Source organism: Lepidochelys olivacea (genome assembly GCF_965140295.1).
Source record: "Lepidochelys olivacea isolate rLepOli2 genome assembly, chromosome: 20".
Taxonomy (NCBI): domain Eukaryota; kingdom Metazoa; phylum Chordata; order Testudines; family Cheloniidae; genus Lepidochelys; species Lepidochelys olivacea.
Window position 1 is genome coordinate 21,988,769 of NC_140430.1, and position 21,494 is coordinate 22,010,262.

At 48.9% G+C, this 21,494-nt stretch overlaps 1 protein-coding gene across 6 annotated transcripts in view; it reads right to left on the minus strand.

Moving 5' to 3' along the window:
• Positions 1 to 21,494, minus strand: part of LPAR2 (lysophosphatidic acid receptor 2) — a 45,586-nt gene that overhangs the window by 16,183 nt on the left and 7,909 nt on the right. The window contains exons 2-3 of one of the 6 annotated variants that reach the window (XM_084609832.1): positions 14,192 to 14,333; positions 5,132 to 5,875 (exon numbers count right to left, since the gene is read on the minus strand). In XM_084609832.1, the coding sequence (XP_084465958.1) occupies positions 5,132 to 5,864 (733 nt within the window). In that variant the 5' untranslated portion in view covers positions 5,865 to 5,875; positions 14,192 to 14,333. Of the gene's footprint in view, positions 1 to 5,131; positions 5,876 to 6,124; positions 6,159 to 11,070; positions 11,124 to 13,620; positions 13,664 to 14,191; positions 14,334 to 14,369; positions 14,444 to 21,494 lie in introns of those variants that run through there. The other 5 variants (XM_084609831.1, XM_084609834.1, XM_084609830.1 and 2 more) reach the window with 5 other exon arrangements.

Consider the following 21,494-nt stretch of genomic DNA (forward strand, 5'->3'; position numbering starts at 1 on the left):
GCGAGAGCGGGGCCAGGCAGTTTGGGTTAACAGCCCAAGCCCCAACGCTCTGCATGGGGCTGGCAGCCCGAGCCCCAGCGAGAGCGGGGCCAGGCAGTTTGGGCTAATAGCCCAAGCCCCAACGCTCTGCATGGGGCTGGCAGCCCGAGCCCCAGCGAGAGCGGGGCCAGGCAGTTTGGGTTAACAGCCCAAGCCCCAACGCTCTGCATGGGGCTGGCAGCCCGAGCCCCAGCGAGAGCGGGGCCAGGCAGTTTGGGCTAACAGCCCAAGCCCCAACGCTCTGCATGGGGCTGGCAGCCCGAGCCCCAGCGAGAGCGGGGCCAGGCAGTTTGGGCTAACAGCCCAAGCCCCAACGCTCTGCATGGGGCTGGCAGCCCGAGCCCCAGCGAGAGTGGGGCCGGGCAGTTGGGGCTGCAGCCTGAGCCCCGGTGGTCAGCGGGACCTGCAACCCAAGCTCAGTGGAGCTCAGTTGACCGGGGCAGTCAACAGCGTCCAGCAGCAGGAGCCCCACGGATTGCGGACAAAATTTAAACTTAAATCCCTGGACATATTCATTTTTAGGAGGCGGTTCACGAGATTTCACAATTTAGTGAAAGGGGTTCGTGAGCTGTTAAAGTCTGAGAACGACTGAGCTAAGGCAGGAAAACACACAAAACCGTAGCACTGTGTTAGCAAGTTGCAACAGGATGCGAGTGCTCATTCTCCTCCAGCAGGGAGACACCAAGGAACCACACAACTCAGATTCCTGCTGCCCCCGCCCCCTCCCCAGCTCTGCCAGCAGAAGTTTCCAGGGAGTAGCTTCTTTGTTTGCAGCTTGAAGGTTTCCCTGACTGAGCAAATTCTGCACTTATCAGGAGAGAACTGCAAGCTGGGGAGCGTGACCATAGGCTCAGATGTGAGCTGGGCTACAGAGGTTAGGATGACAAGACAGCAAGTGTGAAAAATTGGGATGGGGGATAATAGGCACCTATATAAGGCAAAGCCCCAAATACCCGGACTGTCCCAATAAAAGCAGGACATCTGGTCACCCTAGCAGAGGCACTTAACATGTTTATTTCATTTTCATTAAGCACTTTGTATCATGAAGGATGGGACAGCAAGTAATTAAAAAAAAAAAATCAGAAAATTGCCCTGCACTGGCCCTGCAGTCGCCAGGCACTCTACACCAAGGTCCTGGGCTGCAATAGCTGTGAACGCTGCAGGGAAGCCCTGGCACTGCGATACTGTTACACGGCACTGAGGTACGGGCGCTGCAGCCTGAATGGTCATAATTACAAATAATATTCCACCTGTGTCTGACGCCTTTCACCCACACTCCCTAATGACCTTTAGAGACCATATACACGCAAAAACACTAACATGCAGCTGCCTCTGGGGTGCAGGGCAGCAGCCACAATGCACAACACTGGGCCAGGAGACTGGGACAAACCTTGGGCAGATTATCTTGGTGTACTTTGCCAGACCTGTGCTGCATTCAATGGAGCTTCACCAATTTATACCAACAGGGAGTTTAGCCCATGGGGGTCTCACAGAGAGCTCCGCCTGGCGGCTTTAATGTTTCTGTAGAGCAGACAGTACCTGGTGTTTCAGGGTCTCTGCAGTGATATAATTCTCAGAGCAGTTTCAGTACAAACTTCAGGCAGGACCCAAGTCAGGTGTGTCAAAGACCCCATGAGAGTTACATGCCCAAATCCCACCGACTTTGGACCAGAGTGGTGCACAAATCTCCCCTGGCCCATTTGAAAATACCTGAGTGAAATCTGGTTTCATCATCCTTATCCCCTTGTATTGCAGGAGATGTAGGTGCCGACTCCGTGGGTGCTCCAAGGGAAAAAAATAAAAATAAAAAAAGAGTGGATGCTCACCGCCCACCAGTGGCCACACGCCGACCAGCTCCTCCCCCTCCAGAGCCTTTTGCCCACCGCTGATCAGCTGTTTGGTGGCGGGCAGAAGATGCTGGGGGGAGGGGGAGGAATGGGGGTGAGAAGAAGCAGAATAGGGGGTGGAGCCTCATGGGAAGGAGCAGGGTGGGGGCGGGGCCTCCACGCCGGGCGGGGCTGGAGTACACCCAGGGAAAGCTGAAAGTCGGTGCCCGTGACTGCTTCTCTAGAAGCCTCCACACCAGTACAGCTGCTCCCAGCTCCACTGGCGTCCACAGGCAACGCCCCCCTTAGGAGAGCAGAACACGTTGAGCAGAGCATGTGCCTGCCAAAGCGCACCCCCACCCCCAGACAGCCAGACATGGGGTGTGGTGTCAATACACAGCTCACGTTCCCGGTCTGCGCTGGGCAAAGCTCAGCCTTTGCTTTCTGATGGAACATCCCATCTTCTTCCCCCACCACCTCAAGCTCTTTTAAGAGCCACAGCTGCTGGCCATGTTCACAGAAAATGGAGATAAGAGAACTGGAGGGTTGCACGACCCTCCTAAGTATCTCCTCCAAGTGCTCCAATTAGAAGCCAAATGCCAAACTCACCCCTTTAGCTGGGCCTTCCCTCAACAACAGCAAAGAAAAGAAAGGTAGAAGGAAAGGGAGAGACAGGGGTGAGACAAGGAGTGAAAGGAAGAAGAAATAAAGGATCATTTCTCCGCGTGGCTGTCAGGAGGAAGGAAGCTGAGTGGACCCCGTGATGGATTTTATACTGTGCGTGGTGATTCTGGAAAGCATTCAGATGCTACAGCGTCGGTGGAGCTTGCAATGGATTTATTTTCTTTAGACGGATGGTTAGTCCAATGGTTATGGAACAAGGTACGGTGACTGCCCCAGACGTTTCAATAACTAACACCACGCTACAAGTGGTGCATAAGTTCTGCTATCTAGGATCAACTGTATCGGATAACTTAACTCTAGATAAGGAGCTGAATTCTCGAATTGGAAAGGCAGCTACCACATTCAGCCAACTGACAATGTGTGGGAGATAACAGAAAACGAACAGTGAACACCCAGATACATATCTACCAGACGTGCGTTTCAAGCATGACGTCTTGACGGTGAGACCTAGACCACCTACAGCAAGTGTGAGAGAAGGCTAAATACCTTTCACACCCACCACCTTCGCCATATTCTAAATATCAAGTGAGACACCAAGGTTCCTGATGCCAAAATTGCCAAGTCTAATCACTACTCTGGACATCTTCACCGGATGGATGATTGACACATTCCAGAGGATCTCCTGTATGAAGGATCTGCAGATGCTCCGAGGCCACTCGGCCAACCTAGGCTCAGGTTCACAGACATTTGCAAGAGGGACTTGAAACCCTTCAAAATCAACATCCCAAGCTGGGAAGATGCAGCAGGGAACAGGCTACTCTGGAGTCAAAGAGGCTGAAGAGGGATGGTGGAGAGAGAATCATAGAATCATAGAATATCAGGGTTGGAAGGGACCTCAGGAGGTCGACTAGTCCAACCCCCTGCTCAAAGCAGGACCAATCCCAACTAAATCATCCCAGCCAGGGCTTTGTCAAGCCTGACCTTAAAAACTTCTAAGGAAGGAGATTCTACCACCTCCCTAGGTAACGCATTCCAGTGTTTCACCACCCTCCTAGTGAAAAAGTTTTTCCTAATATCCAACCTAACCCTCCCCCACTGCAACTTGAGACCATTACTCCTTGTGCTGTCCTCTTCTACCACTGAGAATAGTCTAGAACCATCCTCTTTGGAACCCCCTTTCAGGTAGTTGAAAGCAGCTATCAAATCCCACCTCATTCTTCTCTTCTGCAGACTAAACAATCCCAGCTCCCTCAGCCTCTCCTCATAACTCATGTGTTCCAGACCCCTAATCATTTTTGTTGCCCTTCGCTGGACTCTCTCCAATTTATCCACATCCTTCTTGTAGTGTGGGGCCCAAAACTGGACACAGTACTCCAGATGAGGCCTCACCAATGTTGAATAGAGGGGAACGATCACGTCCCTCGATCTGCTTGCTATGCCCCTACTTATACATCCCAAAATGCCATTGGCCTTCTTGGCAACAAGGGCACACTGCTGACTCATATCCAGCTTCTCGTCCACTGTCACCCCTAGGTCCTTTTCCGCAGAACTGCTGCCGAGCCATTCGGTCCCTAGTCTGTAGCTGTGCATTGGGTTCTTCCGTCCTAAGTGCAGGACCCTGCACTTGTCCTTGTTGAACCTCATCAGATTTCTTTTGGCCCAATCCTCTAAGTTGTCTAGGTCCCTCTGTATCCTATCCCTACCCTCCAGCATATCTGCCTCTCCTCCCCGTTTAGTGTCATCCGCAAAGAGAGCGAAGTGCAACCGGTCTCAAGGGTTAGTAGTGCCCCAGCTCCACCCTCGGGCCCTGTGCTTTACACCTGCACTATTTGTGGCAAGGACGGTCACCTGTGAACGGGACGTCCTCAGTCACTCGTGATGTTGCAGCATGACACTCAGTACGAGAGCTGCTTTGGCACGGACACCAGTCTTCCGAGACAGACGGTTGCGATAGACAGCTGGTGATCAACTCCTCTACACAATTCTGGCTGTGTCACTGAAACACATTTAGGAAACTAATAAAAAGCAACAGCCCTCTTTTTACAGGGCAGCGGGCTGGATTCTTAGCCCCTCAACTGCCCCTTTAACTGAAAAGCCAGCAGGTCTGAGGACTCTCCCAGCCTGAAGGAAGCCCCCGGTGGCATACGGATGGCACAGCTGGATCTATGCGCCCCCCTTGCAGCCCCAGGGTGTGGTGGAGGCGCTGGGGGAGAGCCTGGAAAAGGTGAGACAGCCATAGTGTACTGGCAAGTCAGTGTTCCCCAAAACACCCCCATGGGAGCCACTGCAGTTGCATGTAGGTTAGAGCAGTCCTGGTGGAATCTCTTTCCTTAGAAGTTTTTAAGGTCAGGCTTGACAAAGCCCCGGCTGGGATGATTTAGTTGGGATTGGTCCTGCTTTGAGCAGGGGGTTGGACTAGATGACCTCCCGAGATCCCATCAGAACCCTGATGTTCTATGATTCTAAGTTACACCAGAGGCCAAACCATCCCCCCGGAGCCCCAGGGGAACAGGAGGGTGGCTCAAAACCACCTCCCCCCATCTCAGCTGTACTGGACACCTCCTTCCCTCTCTTACTCCCCAGCACCTGGGCAGACAAGGGAAGGAGCCACATGGCACCATGCAGAGCAGGAAGCAACTTACTGAGAATGATGATGACAGTTTTGATGAGATTGATCATGGTCTCCTTGTAGCGGGGGTGGAAGCTAGTGTGCTTGGACATGCGCGTCATCTTCCGCTTGACATAGACAAAGATGTGAGTGTAGACGACCACCATGATCAGGAAGATGACCAGGTTGGAGAGGGCCCAAAAGGTCAAGTAGCTCCTGCTGTAGAGGGGCGCCATCCTGGAGCAGTTGCCCAGGTCGCACAGGCAGTGCCAGCCATAGGACGGAATGAGGCCCAGCAGCAGGGCTGTGACCCAAATGCAGATGATCAGGATCACCACGCGCTGGTTGGACATGGAGCTGTGCAGCTGCATGGTGAAGACAGTCTGGTGCCTCTCCACTGCGATGGCCAGCAGGTTCACCACTGAGGCAGTCAGGCTGGTGTCCAGGAGGCTCTGCCGGATGAACCAGGTCTGGAGGGAGAGCCCTGCTGTCCTGGGCCCCGTGTGGAACATGAGGAACATGTAGGCAATGCCCGCGAAGAGGTCCGCCGCCGCCAGGTTCCCCAGCAGGTAGTAGATGGGGTAGTGGAAGCGCCGGTTGATAACGATGGCGCTGATGACCAGCAGATTGGTCAGGAGCACAATGACGCTGACTGTCAGGCCCAGGGCAACGACCAGGACGTCCTTGGTCCTCCAGTAGGAGGTCAGCTCCTTGTGGCTGTTGTTGTAGAAGAACCCCACGCTCTCGTTGTAGTAGCAGTGCCTCATCTTTATAGTCCCTGAGGACAGGAGAGAGTCATGTTAGTTCAACCACTAGCATGCAAAGCAGCCCCCATTTACAGCCCCCGAGAGACACACTGAGCTAATACTCTACAGCCTGGTCGACACTGCACACAGCACTCAGTTGGGAAAACGTTTGCGCCCTCAGCGCCACGGTTAGGTTGACTGAACCCCTGGTGCAGACACAGGTAAGTCGACAGAAGAACTCTTCCATTGATCTATCACTGCTCGCGGAGAGGTGGCCATACCACAGTGACGAAAGAACGGCGGCTGTAGCCAGTGTCTCCACCGCAGCAGCACAGCTCTGCCTCTCTAGCGTTTCTAGAGCAGACCGAGCCTGAGACACAGAACAGGAAACAGCGTAGGTAGGACAAACTTAGAATCATAGAATATCAGGGTTGGAAGGGACCCCAGAAGGTCATCTAGTCCAACCCCCTGCTCGAAGCAGGACCAATTCCCAGTTAAATCATCCCAGCCAGGGCTTTATCAAGCCTGACCTTAAAAACCTCTAAGGAAGGAGATTCTACCATCTCCTTAGGTAACGCATTCCAGTGTTTCACCACCCTCTTAGTGAAAAAGTTTTTCCTAATATCCAATCTAAACCTCCCCCACTGCAACTTGAGACCATTACTCCTCGTTCTGTCATCTGCTACCATTGAGAACAGTCTAGAGCCATCCTCTTTGGAACCCCCTTTCAGGTAGTTGAAAGCAGCTATCAAATCCCCCCTCATTCTTCTCTTCTGCAGGCTAAACAATCCCAGCTCCCTCAGCCTCTCCTCATAACTCATGTGTTCCAGTCCCCTAATCATTTTTGTTGCCCTCTGCTGGACTCTTTCCAATTTTTCCACATCCTTCTTGAAGTGTGGGGCCCAAAACTGGACACAGTACTCCAGATGAGGCCTCACCAATGTCAAATAGAGGGGAACGATCACGTCCCTCGATCTGCTCGCTATGCCCCTACTTATACATCCCAAAATGCCATTGGCCTTCTTGGCAACAAGGGCACACTGCTGACTCATATCCAGCTTCTCGTCCACTGTCACCCCTAGGTCCTTTTCCGCAGAACTGCTGCCTAGCCATTCGGTCCCTAGTCTGTAGCGGTGCATTGGATTCTTCCATCCTAAGTGCAGGACCCTGCACTTCTCCTTATTGAACCTCATCAGATTTCTTTTGTCCCAATCCTCCAATTTGTCTAGGTCCTTCTGTATCCTATCCCTCCCCTCCAGTGTATCTACCACTCCTCCCAGTTTAGTATCATCCGCAAATTTGCTGAGTGTGCAATCCACACCATCCTCCAGATCACTTCACCATTTGCTACAGACACGAGTCTAATGAAAGTGAAATAGGGTGAACGAGAACCGGAAGCCATGACAGCCCTTCCCCCATGTCCTGTAAACCAGGTGCCTGCTTCTCCTTTGCCTCATGCAGTCGTTCACTGCAGTGCACGGTGAAGACAAATTGGGCGTCTGACGCTGCACTCCTGTGAGTGACTGCACAAGATGCTGGGCCACAGGGGCCCGAGAGTATTATCGACTCCAGGAAGAGGATGCAGAGGATGCAGCACAACTCCGGAAACAGATCAGGCCTCAGAGATTTGCCCTGATCTGATAAGGGATTCCTCCTCAGGAATATCTGCTTCCCGACCAAGCAGCTACGTGTGGGAGACAGAACTGCAATTGTTCTTGTTGCTCCAGCCACTCTACTTCAGAAATGTAAAATAAAGCGCACAACACAGGCGTTTATCAGTCAAACACCAAGCAAAAATCTGACAGAACCTTTGATTCCCTGCAGCTGTCACCCACCCCCAGCACCGTGGCTCCTGGCTTGAGTGCACAGCTCTTAAATTGGTTGAATTTATTTTGCTACTCAATGCCTGAAGGTAACTCCTGGCTGGTCCTGAACTCCACTCTGTTCCCAGGTCCTACTAATCCTTCCAGAGGGGGTGGGCGCTGCAAGACTAGTCTGCCAAGGGGCAGATGAGTACTGAGAGTCTGGGCAATCGAATCTCATACTCCAGGGTATCAGCTAATCCCCTGCCTGGGTCAGGGAGCGACTCTCCCCCTCCCCACAGCCACGCTGAGTAGTCACAATTGAGCAGGAGCCTGAGCCAAAGCCACTGAAGTCCCTGGAAAGACTCAGGGGCTCCAGGTGCACTCTAGTGTTGGGAAAGGCTGTTCACCTTTCCTTGAAGCATCAGGTACATGCTGCTGGTGGAAGCAGGGTATGGGACTAGCTGGGCTATGGTCTCCAAGGTGATAGCAGAATCAGTACAGCTGCAGGGAAGAGTCAGCAACTACGCTTGCACTGGATTTCCCAAATGCCATCAGACATGCAATTGTGCATTGTACATCCAGAAGGGTACCCCCTAATCCCTCAGAACCAGAAAGTGACTCTGGCACGCAGGGACTGAGCCCAAGCAACAATGGGAAGTCTAGAGCTCCATCTCCTGCTCAGAAGGATTCCAGCTCCCCATATTCAAGCCTTGATTTTAAATCCCTCCAGCTCAGTGGTACTCAACCTTTCCAGACTCCTGTACCCCTTTCAGAAGGCTGATTTGTCTTGCGTGCCACAAGATTCACCTAATTTAAAAACAATGTGCTTACAAAATCAGACATAAAAATACAAGTGTCACAGCACACTATTACTGAAAGATTGCTTATTTTCTCATGTTTACCATATTATAAAATAAATCAATTGGAATATAAATATTTTACTTACATTTCAGTTTATGTTCACAGAGCAGTATAAACAAGTCATTGTCTGTATGAAATTTTAGTTTGTATGGACTTTGCTAGGATTTTTATGTTGCCTGTTGTAAAACTAGGCAAATATCTAGAGGAGTTGAGGTACCCCCAGGGGTACACAAACGCCTGGTTGAGGACCATTGGGAGTCCACCTGACCTCACAGGCCTTTTCATACTCCCCTCCCCTGCCTGTTACCCTTCCCTACATAGGGTGGGTTTCAGCTCTTCCTCACCACTGTGGGTACAAGAGTCCTCTCCTCTGGAGCTACAGCGATCCAGAGCAGCCTCCCTGCCTCTCCTCCATTATTTTCCAAAACAAATATGAAACAACCACTTTTGCCTTGGCCTAAGCCTCTTCGTCGTCGTCCCCCACATTACTTGCTGCTATTTAGCCATATGAGGTATCTGAGTTGCAGTTTGCAAAGGGAGAAGCTGTACAAGATGAAGGTACATGGCACCTAATGTAATTTCAAGCCCCATCATCATTTCCTTTTGCAGCCAACATCCCATGCTGAGTGGCACAAAACATTTGCATTGGAGAAACCAGCGTTTGTGTTTTGCAGCTATTCAGAAGCTCTTCCCTGGCATCTGCCTGCATGAAAATTGGGAGTCAGCACCGCCCTGCAGTGGAGCGAAGGGTGGAGGGAAGCTCAGCTCAGAGCCAGAGAGAGGCCATTAACATCTGCCCCAATTTTTCCATTTATTTTTCCTTCTCTAGCACCTTCCATCTCAAGGTTCTAAGGTCAGGCTTATTAGACATGAACTCACTAATACTCATTGCCCTCTTAGGCTATTGCTATCCCCATTTTGCAGATGAGAGTAATGGAAACACAGAGGGAAAAATGACAAGGAGTCTGGTGGCACCTTAAAGGAGGAGGAGTGTGAGCATGCTGAAAAACTCATGAAGCTGCAGAACTAGAGGGGCGGTCGCATCTTTTTGCAGGACATCAAGAAACCAGATCGTGATGATTAGGAGAATGGGTCGACAGCAATGGAGTGTGCCTTGCACCAGGAAAAGAATGTGAACCAGTCACTCCTTGATCTGCACAAGCTGGCAACTGACAAGAATGACCCTCATTTGTGTGACTTCATTGAAACTTCACTGAGATTTATTTGGGCATAAGCTTTCGTGAGTAAAACACCACTTCTGTTACAGAATGTCCAGGAAGATTGAAGTGCTTTAGCCAGTAGAACACTTCAATCTTCCTGGACATTCTAGAACAGATTTAAAAGTAGCTATACTTGAACAAAAAAACTTTAGAAACAGACTTCAAAGAGAAGCAGCAGAACTAAAATTAATTTGCAAATTTAACACCATTAATTTGGGCTTGAATAGGGACTGGGAGTGGCTGGCTCATTACAAAGCAGCTTTGCCTCTCTTGGAATTGACACCTCCTCATCTATTATTGGGAGTGGACTACATCCACCCTGATCAAATTGGCCCTGTCAAAACTGGTTCTCCACTTGTGAGGTAACTCCCTTCCCTTCATGTGTCAGTACATAATGCCTGCATCTGTAATTTTCATTCCATGCATCTGAAGAAGTGGTGTTTTACCCACGAAAGCTTATGCCCAAATAAATCGGTTAGTCTTTAAGGTGACACCAGACTCCTTGTTGTTTTTGTGGATACAGACTAACACGGCTACCCCCCTGATACTTAACACCATGCAAAGGTAAATGGCTCACTTAAAACCATACAGCAAGCCTGACGGAGAAAGGAACAGAACCCCCATGAGTCCTGACTTGCAGTTCCCTTGCATGAGTCATTCCCTTTAATGAGGCTGCTACCCAAGGCTGAGAGCAGAACCCAGGAGTCCTCATTCATGGTATCCCACTCCAGCAAACAATACTGTCTCCTTTTCCCGGATGTTTCAGAGTCTACCCACGCAGGACAGCAGAATTTGCTCTGCTCACAATATTGTTGGTAACCCAGTAATGAGGTTACTATAGCCAGTCCAACCTGGTTATCACCTGTGCCCCACCTGCCTCTCCCCACGCACCTTGCTAATTGTGCAAACATGCAGCATGAACTGGCCTGGAATTTGAAAGCACAACACAGAAGCAGCCAGATTCAAAAGCTCAGCTAAAGACAGTCTCTTGATCTATCCACTTGGGCCTTGTCTACACTGCCACTTTACAGTGCTGCAACTTTCTCGCTCAGGGGTGTGGAACCCCCCCCCGCCCCCCGCCCATGTGCTGCAAGTTTCAGCGCTGTAAAGTGGCAATGCAGACCGTGGTACAGCACTGGGGACCCGCACTCCCAGTGCTGGGAGCTACTCCCCTGGTGGAGATGGTTTTTACAGCGCTGGGAGAGATTACACAGCCACGTTAAAGTGCTGCACGCTTAAACGTTGCTTGTGAAGACGTGTCGTTATACACATGGCTCCGATTCCCAGAGAGCCTTGGTGCAGCAGAAACATTGGTGAATTTAACTTATAATACTCCCCTACCTCCCTGGGGTGTGCTCATCCCCATTTTTACAAATGGGGAAACTGACGCACAGAGGTGTGGCCTGTCCCAGAGGTAGCCTGTGGTAGAGTCATAAACGGTGTAACCACAAGCCTGTGCTTCTCCCCTCGGAGCCAGCAGCAGGAAGCTGAGGTGTACGCCGACCTTACACACCACCATGCAGTCGTTCCAGGGCACCATCGGGTCCAACCACAGCTCAGGTGGGGGTGGGAGCCCATTACAATCTGCAAGGGCAGAGGAAATCTTAAGACAACTAAAGTCTTGATCAGCAAGAGGAAGGAAAGATAGGAAGAAAGATTAGGGATAGCCAGAGAAAACCACTGGGGGTAACAGACAGCTAGAGAAAAGGAGGACTTGTGGCACCTTAGAGACTAACCAATTTATTAGAGCATAAGCTTTCGTGAGCTACAGCTCACTTCCTCAGATGCATCTGAGGAAGTGAGCTGTAGCTCACGAAAGCTTATGCTCTAATAAATTGGTTAGTCTCTAAGGTGCCACAAGTCCTCCTTTTCTTTTTGCGAATACAGACTAACACGGCTGCTACTCTGAAACCAGACAGCTAGAGAGCTCCCTGGGGGAGGATGGGGGGGTGGGAGGAGTCTCTTAGGGAATGGAATTGGTTAGGGGCTCACACATGTTACTTAACACACCAGCAAGGCCGGGCCTGTCAGCATCTCCCTCCTCAGCCATTTGCAAAACCTTAAACCAGCCAAAACAAACGGGGAAACTTTAGCAGGAGAAATAACGATACATTTCTCTGCAGAGGGTCAGGCCCCTGGCACCAGGGCCCTGGGACAGAGGGATAAAAGGGCATCAGCCATGCACATAGCACTTTATAACAGCTGTATGCACAGGAAGCAGGTTTCAAATACATTTGATTCAATCAACATTTTGCTGTGAAATGGTTTCAGTCTATCCTTATTTTTTCCATACTGAACAACAACATAGGTGCTTAGATACTATGATGAGTGCGAGACAGATCCATACATACTGGCCTCTAAGCAATATTCATTGAACACACCAACTCATACACCCAGCGCAGATTAATTTTATCAGAAGGATACTGAAAATAATAAAACTACACGTGTGTTAATCCATGTGGCATCCAGTTTCAGTCTTTTTCAAGCCTGAGAGACAAAAAGCATACTGAGATAATGCTGTCTTGAATTTCCACCAGATAATGGAGACCAATCGCATGTTGTTCAGAGGATTAAAATTTCAGCAACTACTTATAAGCAGTGCTCTTGTATTGCTATTGGTCCCAGACAGGGGTTGTCTCTTTTTTGTCAAGGTCCGGACTCCAGAGAAAATAATAATAATGATATTAATAAATAAATAATAAGAAGAAAATAAAAAGATTTCAGGGTCTGTTCAAAAGTCTCTGGTGGTCCACCTATTGACTACTCCGATCCCAGGCTTTTAGAGAGACAAGCTGGGTGAGGGTAATACCTTTTATAGGGCCCACTTGTGTCGGTGAGAAAGCTTGTCTCCGATAAAAGATATTACCGCCCCCTGCTCGTCTCTTCAGCAACTATTTGACAGGCCCAATAAACTTTGCTATGCACACTGCATGCTTTCATGGTTCCCCAGGGAATTGCAAAAGTTTCTTTCCAGCAGCACTGAAATTGTATCAGTTTGCCTCCACTTCCCCTTCACTGAGAAAATCTCTGCAAGTGAGCAAAGCCTCAGTTTCTCTTTACTCAGCTGCATAAGTAGAAAAGAGACACGGTCTGTATGTGTAGTATCTAAGAATGGAAAACCAGTTTATCAGCATTCACCTAAATGATAGGGTCTTAAACATGGCTTCAGACAAACACCCAGCTGGAGAACATGGAAAGTTTCAGAGAGTTTTGCCAACTCCCCCTGAAACACAAGGAAGTTACGTTTCAGAGTAGCAGCTGTGCTAGTCTGTATCTGCAAAAAGAACAGGAGGACTTGTGGCACCTTAGAGACTAACAAATTTATTTGACCATAAGCTTTCGTGAGCTACTTCACTGCATCCGATGAAGTGAGCTGTAGCCCACGAAAGTTTATGCTAGAATAAATTTGTTAGTCTCTAAGATACCACAATTCCTCTTGTTCTTTATAAGGAAGTTACAGGTTAACCCTCGGCAAACTGGTGACCAGGGTGTGGTCCAGGTGCTGCCAAGTAATTGCTTCTGTTCCTGGGAGCTTCCCTGACATCTCATGCGCAGCTTTGCAATTAGGAAACTGACCTTGGCGCACGACATCAGTGGCGGAGATCACCACAAACCAGCATTATACAAAACAGACAAACAAAAGGCACCCAGCAGCAAGCAAATGGACAATCAGGCCAGTGCCATGATGCACAAAGGAGAGAGTCTGATTCTGTTGCTGAGTGCATGGCCATTCCCTTTCCAGGCAGGGCCTTGCAAAGCTTGGTGTTCACTTATTGGTAAAAAGAAGCTGCAGCTGACCATTGTTTATCCTCAAAGCCTCTTCCCCCATCACATCATGGAGAACTCATTATGCAGTTCCCTCCCTTTAATCACCCATTGCTAGTAACCGACCTTGTAGGCAATGCTGGGGAAGAGAAATTCTCACTCCATACCCACTGTCCTGTGGGATGTCACTGGGAGCTCTTCCTGTTAAAGAAGTGCACAGTGCACCTTATTTCCTTGCATCACATAGGAATTCCTCACCTGAGCTGCTATCCCTACACATACCTCCTCCTTTACTCTCACAGTTAAAGCTGTGACAGGTTCACAGCAAGTTCAGACTCATTCTTTTAACAAAAAATAAAAATGCCTACACATCCTGGCTTTTCATTTCTTAATGTTCAGTGACACTGGAAGGTACTGCCTTTCTCCTTCGGGTCTGGGAAGGCATTTGGTGCACATGACTGGACCACTGATAGCCAATGTAGTATGGCAATGAGCAGCGATGAATAGCTGAAATTCTGCTCCAACTAATAATCACAATCAATACTGATCAAACCTGAACAATGGAGCTAGTACAGAACTAGTATTCTCCTCACACAGAGCCCACTACAATACAAACCTATGTTGTCAGAAATTCAAAAAGCCAATTTTTAAAAAAACCTTAGTCACTACAGTGTTTTACTCCAAAGAACGTTCTTACCTGAAAGCACAGCTACTGCCTCCAAATGTGACAATTAGCATTGGTCTCCCCAGCACAGAAAGACAGAGCTGCTATTCAGCAAGGAGATGGACGACCTCATCCCTGGAAGACAGAGAGAGGCTCCTCCAGGCAAGGAGGAGGCCTGTGCCAATAGAAAAGTTTAAGACAAATGCTATACCTCCAAAGTCTGTCACAGGCATCTCTGAAACACTGACTCCTGAGAGGCAACTTTGTAAGAGCTCTCTGCAAAGAGCCCATCCTTCTTTGTGCCCTCCCCTAGGCGGGCCTTACCAAGCCACAGACATCTGCCAAGCAGGAGACTTGATTCACCCAGGAACTGTAATCTGAGTCTTTTACTAGCTTGATCTAGGCTGCAACACCATTCTCTGAGCACCTCCACTTCTGGAGGCTCTGGTCTGGCACTGGAGGGGAGAAGTTGCTCAGATCTGCACTCGTGGCTCTGTGATTTTGCTCACTGTATGAATGGGCACAGCGAACAGCAATTAAGGTGTGGGGGGGAGTTCTCTCCATTCCCACCCCCAAGGCCTCACCTAATGGTAACCTTCATTTCATTCGAGTGCTGGACTCTGATCCCTCCAAAATCAGGAGTGGTACAGACTGTCCTCTGGAGAGCTTCCACCAGAGGAACCAGCTGCTTTAGAGACTAAAAGAAAAGGCATACTAGTGGCACCTTAGAGACTAACCAATTTATTTGAGCACGAGCTTTCGTGAGCTACAGCTCACTTCATCGGATGCATCCGAATAATAATAAAGCTCATGCTCAAATAAATTGGTTAGTCTCTAAGGTGCCACAAGTACTCCTTTTCTTTTTGCGAATACAGACTAACATGTCTGCTACTCTGAAACCTTTAGAGACTAAGACCAGCCCTGATGAGAGCAGCACACTAAGGGCAGCTATCCCACAGTGCAGCTCTCTCCATTTTGACGATAGGTCTTATGGGAAGGGGGGGTGATCGCGGGGCATCCTGGGTCCCTGCACAGCCTCCTCTCCCCAGACACTGATCAGCTCCAGGAGCTCAGCATTGCTCCAAGCAGGGGATCCTTTGCTCTGTGGAACAGCCATTGTCACCTGGCCAGAGGACAGGTGAGCACTTGCCAAGAAAACAGGAAGGGGAGTTTCAAAGTTCTTGGGGCTTTACAGGGGAGGGGTGAATGTCTGTTTACCTGGCATCAGAGCAGCAGAGCTGCTGACCAGAGTGGTCACCTCGGCACTGTGGGAGATCCTACGGAGGCTAAAAGCTCTGTAAACAGGAAGAACGTGTCTTCACTTGCACATCACTGCAAAAGCATCACCGGCAAGAGCTGTATGCCTCTTGTGGAGGGGGTTTTCTTTCTGCGGTGAAACTTCTGAGTTTCACCACAAAAAGTCATTGGCAAGCATAGATGCTCCGACAGTTTTTCTACAAAAAACGGACTTTTTCCGCTTTAAATGGCAAGTGTAGACATGCCCGGAGGTGGTCTCTGCCCCAGAGGCAGAGCACAGGGCCTGACCTGGGACAGCTCCCTTTCCTGGCTAACTTGCTCTGCTACAACCCCAATAAGAAAAGGAGGACTTGTGGCACCTTAGAGACTAACCAATTTATTAGAGCATAAGCTTTCGTGAGCTACAGCTCACTTCCTCAGATGCATCCGATGAAGTGAGCTGTAGCTCACAAAAGCTCATGCTCAAATAAATTGGTTAGTCTCTAAGGTGCCACAAGTCCTCCTTTTCTTTTTGCGAATACAGACTAACACGGCTGTTACTCTGAAACCTGCCTAAGGGAGGAGGAAACACATGACCCCTGTGGTGACAGATTTAACAGGGGGAGGGGGAAATGCACCTCCTGCAGCAGGGGAGACTCACAGGTGATTTCTTCCCTTTGCACCTCTCAGTGGGAAGCTCCCATGAGGCAGACCTCACTTCTTAATTATGCTCAAATAAATTGGTTAGTCTCTAATGTGCCACAAGTACTCCTTTTCTTTTTGTGAATACAGACTAACACGGCTGCTACTCTGAAACCTTCTTAATTTCAGGAGATCTGACAGTGATTTGTTTAAAACAGAGAGAGAAAGAACACTGTGACTTGACTGCATGAGTGTCTTCCCAGAGGGAAACCTAGACCAGGTCTACACAAGAAAATTCGGTTGGTTTAACTATTTCTGTCAGCAGTGTGAAAAATCCAGGCCCCTGAGCAGCGTAGATAAGCTGATCTAAATCCTTGTAGAGATACCATTTGGTCCACGGAATAATTCTTCCATCACCCTAACTACTGCCTCTTGGGGAGGTGGGTTCCCTGTGCTGATGGGAGAACCCCTCCCACCAGCATACATAGCATCTACACTGATGAACTACAGCAGCACCGCGGTGTCACTGTAGCATTTTACACCCTTATTCCTTCCATGTTTGTCTTCTAAACCACTGATCCCAGAGCCCCACTGTGCTGGGCATTGCACAGACACAAGAGAAGAATCCCTGACCCAGTGAGGTCCCAGTCCACGTAGAGATAACAGGCAAAGGGGCATCAGAGGCAGAATGCATCCTAAATTGGCCTTTCTCCAGAACCATGTTTACTCTGCTAGCATTTCTGCTTTGCATACTGCAGCACAATAAAAAAAATATCAGAAAGGTGTGTGCATTGCAAATTCCCTCCAGTCCATAACAATAGAGATGAGCCAGGATCTGGAGTCATCTTGCTCTCTTAAGAGAACGGAGGAAATCCACAAACAAGCAGCAGCAGGAAGAACAGTGTTACAGACATGCTAAACCAGTGGAAAACAAAAAACAAAAAAACGGGGCTTGGTTTTGCCTTAATTGGTTTGTGAGTTCCTTGTTGGCTAGTTTTTGGCTTGTAGCTTCTTTCTTTTGGATCAGCTCCTGGCAAGCAGCGGCGTCAGGGGGGCACAGCAGGCCCACCACAGTCCCAGACTGCACGCGAGGTGCGGGGGGAAAATCTAGACACAGAGTGTTGGAGTTCTTAGGGGTCGTCTTGTTTCAGCCCCGTTTTGAAATGGGATTAGCTTGGTTGTCGGCTTATTGTGAAAGTCAGGGGGCTTATTTACCACCTGAAAGTTGGCAACTGTGCGTGCAGAGCATGGGCTGCTCTGGAGAAAGCATCGCAGCTCGGAATCCTAATGTGGGACCCTTGGTAGCTCTGATTACATGAAGAGGTGTGGGGGGGAGGGCTCTCAGATTCCACTGCAATCAGCAAAAACCACCCAGCATAACTGGTTTTAGATGAACGGTCAATGTCTCATTACAACAGAGCCACACCTCGGACATAGACCTGAAGAGTATATAAGGGTCAGGAGTGTGTTTGAGGTCCCGCCGGTCTGTGTCCACAGAGGATTTTCTGTACAAAGAACAGGACCATAGGAATTAGACGGGCTCGCACCAAGTGTCCAGCTGGACCTTTGTCAGGCTGTGTCTACGCTTGAAAGTTAATTCAGGTTTGTTTAAGCACAATAGCTATTCCTGAATAACTCCATACATTGGCCACTCTTATTCCGGAATAAAAGCGCTGTGTTCCTGTTTAGCTTGACCCAGGTCCAGCTACACCAGAAGAAGGCCCCACCCTGACCCACAAATGGAATTATTCAGCAATTGTGGAGTAACTCCATGTCTAGACGGACAGTGGCCAGGGTCAGCTGCTTAATAGGAAGGTGCAAAGATAGTCAAGAACTCAGTGCTCCGGCTTTTATAATACAAACTAATATAACAGATCTTGCATTTCTCTACCCCCTTTGTCAGAGTCTCTTAGACAATAGTTAACTAACCCTCACAAGCCCCTCTGTGAGGCAGGGAAGTATTATCCCCGCTTCACAGATGGATGTTGGGATTTTCAAAAGGAACCTGACTCTTGAAAATCCCAGATGAAGAAAATGAGGCATGATGAGCTCAGGTCACTTACCCAATTAGCCTATTTCCTCTTGTTTTTTCCTCCCCCCCCCCCCCCCCCGATGTTCTGGTTTAACTTGGATTTAAACTTGGAGAGTGGTCAGTTTGGATGAGCTATTACCAGCAGGAGAGTGAGTTTGTGTGTGTATGGGGGTGGGGGGATGTGAGAAAACCTGGATTTGTGCTGGAAATGGCCCACCTTAATTATGCACATTGTAGGGAGAATGGTCACTTTGGATGAGCTATTACCAGCAGGATAGTGAGTTTGTGTGTGTGGTTTTTGGGAGGGGGGTGAGGGGGTGAGAGAACCTGGATTTGTGCAGGAAATGGCCCAACTTTATTATCATGCACATTGTGTAAAGAGTTGTCACTTTGGATGGGCTATCACCAGCAGGAGAGTGAATTTGTGTGTGGGGGGGTGGAGGGTGAGAAAACCTGGATTTGTGCTGGAAATGGCCCACCTGATGATCACTTTAGATAAGCTATTACCAGCTGGACAATGGGGTGGGAGGAGGTATTTTTTCATATTCTCTGTGTATATATAAAGTCTGCTGCAGTTTCCACGGCATGCATCTGATGAAGTGAGCTGTAGCTCACGAAAGCTCATGCTCAAATAAATTGGTTAGTCTCTAAGGTGCCACAAGTACTCCTTTTCTTTTTGCGAATACAGACTAACACGGCTGTTACTCTGAAACTTACCCAAGTAAGTAAGGTCTATGACAGACCCAGGAAAGAACCCAGGTCTCCTGACTCCCATTCCTGAACCCCAAGGCCACCCTTCTTCCCAAGGGCTGCATTTGAAAATCTTCCACCAGTTTCCCTATCATTTGTTCACGCTGTAGTACATACAGGGCTCCAGCATTTTCAGCTAGCACACTTCAGCACCTCATTTGCACCACTACTTAAAAAAAAAAAAAAAAAGATGCAAAAATCATTTAGCGTAGACAAGGCCAAGAAGACTAGAGGGACATTACAGTCCATTCCACAAATTGCACCACTTTAGTCTGATGGGTTATTCCAGTTTCACTGGCTCAGGGCAGGTTTTTAGCATGTTGTGTAGTTTTTCCTCACAGCCTACACCAACAAAGCTGCTCAGTTGAGAAGCACTCAGTAACCTGATCTCAGAGCGGACTGCAGATGTGATCACATTCTGGTGCCCAGCAGAGAACCAGTGGAGAAATGTTTCCAAAAATAATAGATGTTTGCATCCCTTTTATTACTCTCTTATTTTTCAAAGCAACGTTAGTTGTTTTAATAGATTTTGCATTTTCAAACAACCTTAAAGCCAAGATTTTTGTTCAAGCCTCATAGCTGTGATTGTTCCTGTTCATGGCAAACTGCAGTTACCTACCACTGAACCCCTCTCCTGGAATCCTAGGAATGTTGGAAATCTCCTGGAAGAGGACCCCCCACCCCAACTCTACAAATAACTCAGCTCAAATGAAAGCTTCCCAAAGTCCAAATGGCCCTGGGATTCCCAACCCTAAGAGGAAGTCACAAATGCACCTTACCTCCTTAGGATAATAGCCAACCTTTATATCACCTTCCATCTGAAAGTGTTTTAGAAGTATGGGAATCACACCACCCATTGTCATTGAAATGCAGCTGCCTCTGGGGTGGAACACAGCAACTATTTGCCAGAGTACAATAGCACTGCATGGCAGTTTAGGACGGGAAGTGACAAAGAATGTTATGCTCAACTGTAACCTTATCTGCAACGGAAATTTGCTTTGGTTCCAGCAATCAACAGCCATCCATTGCTGTAGTTACTCCAGGACAAAATCCCAAGGACAGATGTGATTAGAAATTGCCTTGCCTGCACTTGGGGTTAGCACTGCAGTAGTTGCATCTGTGGCTGGTTTTGATGGCTGGAATCAGGACAAATTCCCATTGCAGACAAGGCCTAAAATTCCAGGGGGAATTAAGTTCAGCAGAACACAATCAGTCCAGATTAGAATCCGGTCACGATGATCTTGTTGGAGAAACTGTTGAAAGCACAAGGAATAAATGAGCATAAGAATGGACTGGACTGGACACGAGTGACTCAAATGCTGCTAGGTTCCTGACCCAGAGCCTTGTGACATCCATTAGGTAAATACCCTAGGAGTGATTTAAAAAGGTGCAGCAATTTGATAGCACTTTGCACAATTCCTGGACACCCCAGCACCCTCTAAGCAGAAAGCATTTGTTCTGCAGCAGTTCAGAGGAAACAGAGCGGGGGGTGGAGAGGGTTGTTATTGAGGCCGTTTTGTTTGGAGACAGGATGGTCCAGGGGCCCTGCATCTCTTCTCCTAATTCACACAGGAAGAAGGAGATTATCCTCGGCAGGAGGGGGGCAGGGGGGGGGAGGCATTTTTGCAGGCAGAAGCAGCCCTTTGGAATAGGAGGGTAACCTGGCCCCTGCGTGATGTCACGTTATGGGAAGCCACATTAAGGTTAAGCTCAAGTTGGGTCACTGTGTTTATGAACCCGGACTCGGTTTTTAACCAAAGAGAATTTTATCTGGCACTTTGCACTATTGTTAATACAAACAAAACGAGGTGGAAGCTCCCTCTCTGCGAGCTGCATGCGGGCAGCCCTGGGCACCGGCTCCTTTCACTGGGAGGCTGCACCCTGCTTCACTCTGGACTTGGCTGCAGCCCCGGGAGATGAAGGCTCCCTGTTTAGCTGGCACTCACTGGAAAGGAAGGGAATCTGACAAGGACTCCACACACCTCAGTCTTTGCCTTTGCTTTTATAGGAATTCTCTCTGAAAAGCCATTTCCCCCAGGTCTCTGTTCAGTTTGGTGTCAGATGCCTGCCGCTTATGGCTGGAGAGTCACAAAAACTGTTTAGCATGCCTTTCTGCTTAAGTCTGGAAATAAAACACAAAATCAATTCCCAAAGGCCTCCAGCTGGAGAATGAGTGGCTACAGCAGGACTGCAGCTTTATCCTGAACAAAGCACCCAACTCTAACCCGAAGTGACATCTTGCATCAAACTGCCCTAGGGCCAAATCCTGACCTCCTAACTCAGGCAACGCTCACAGTGAAGCCAACAGGATCTTTGCTTGACTAATAAGAATACCTTGTTCTTATATAGCACTTTTCATCAGCAGATCTCAAACCACTTTACAAAATACCATTATCCCCATTTTATAGATGGGGAAATTGAGAGGTGAAAGTGACTTACCCCAGGTCACTGAAGCGGACAGTAGCAGAGCCAGAAACAGAACCTCGGTCTCCTGAGTTGGGAATCGAATGCTCTAGCCACTAGACAGCACTGCCTAGTATATAGATATAGACTTCAGGATCCGGCCCAGTCAGTGGCAGGTTTCACTAGCACGGGTCAAAACATTTCACAGCGTTGCCCGCTCCATGCTGCAGCCCTCTCCCCACCTACAGGGCAGGTGTCAGGTGGCTGCAGCAG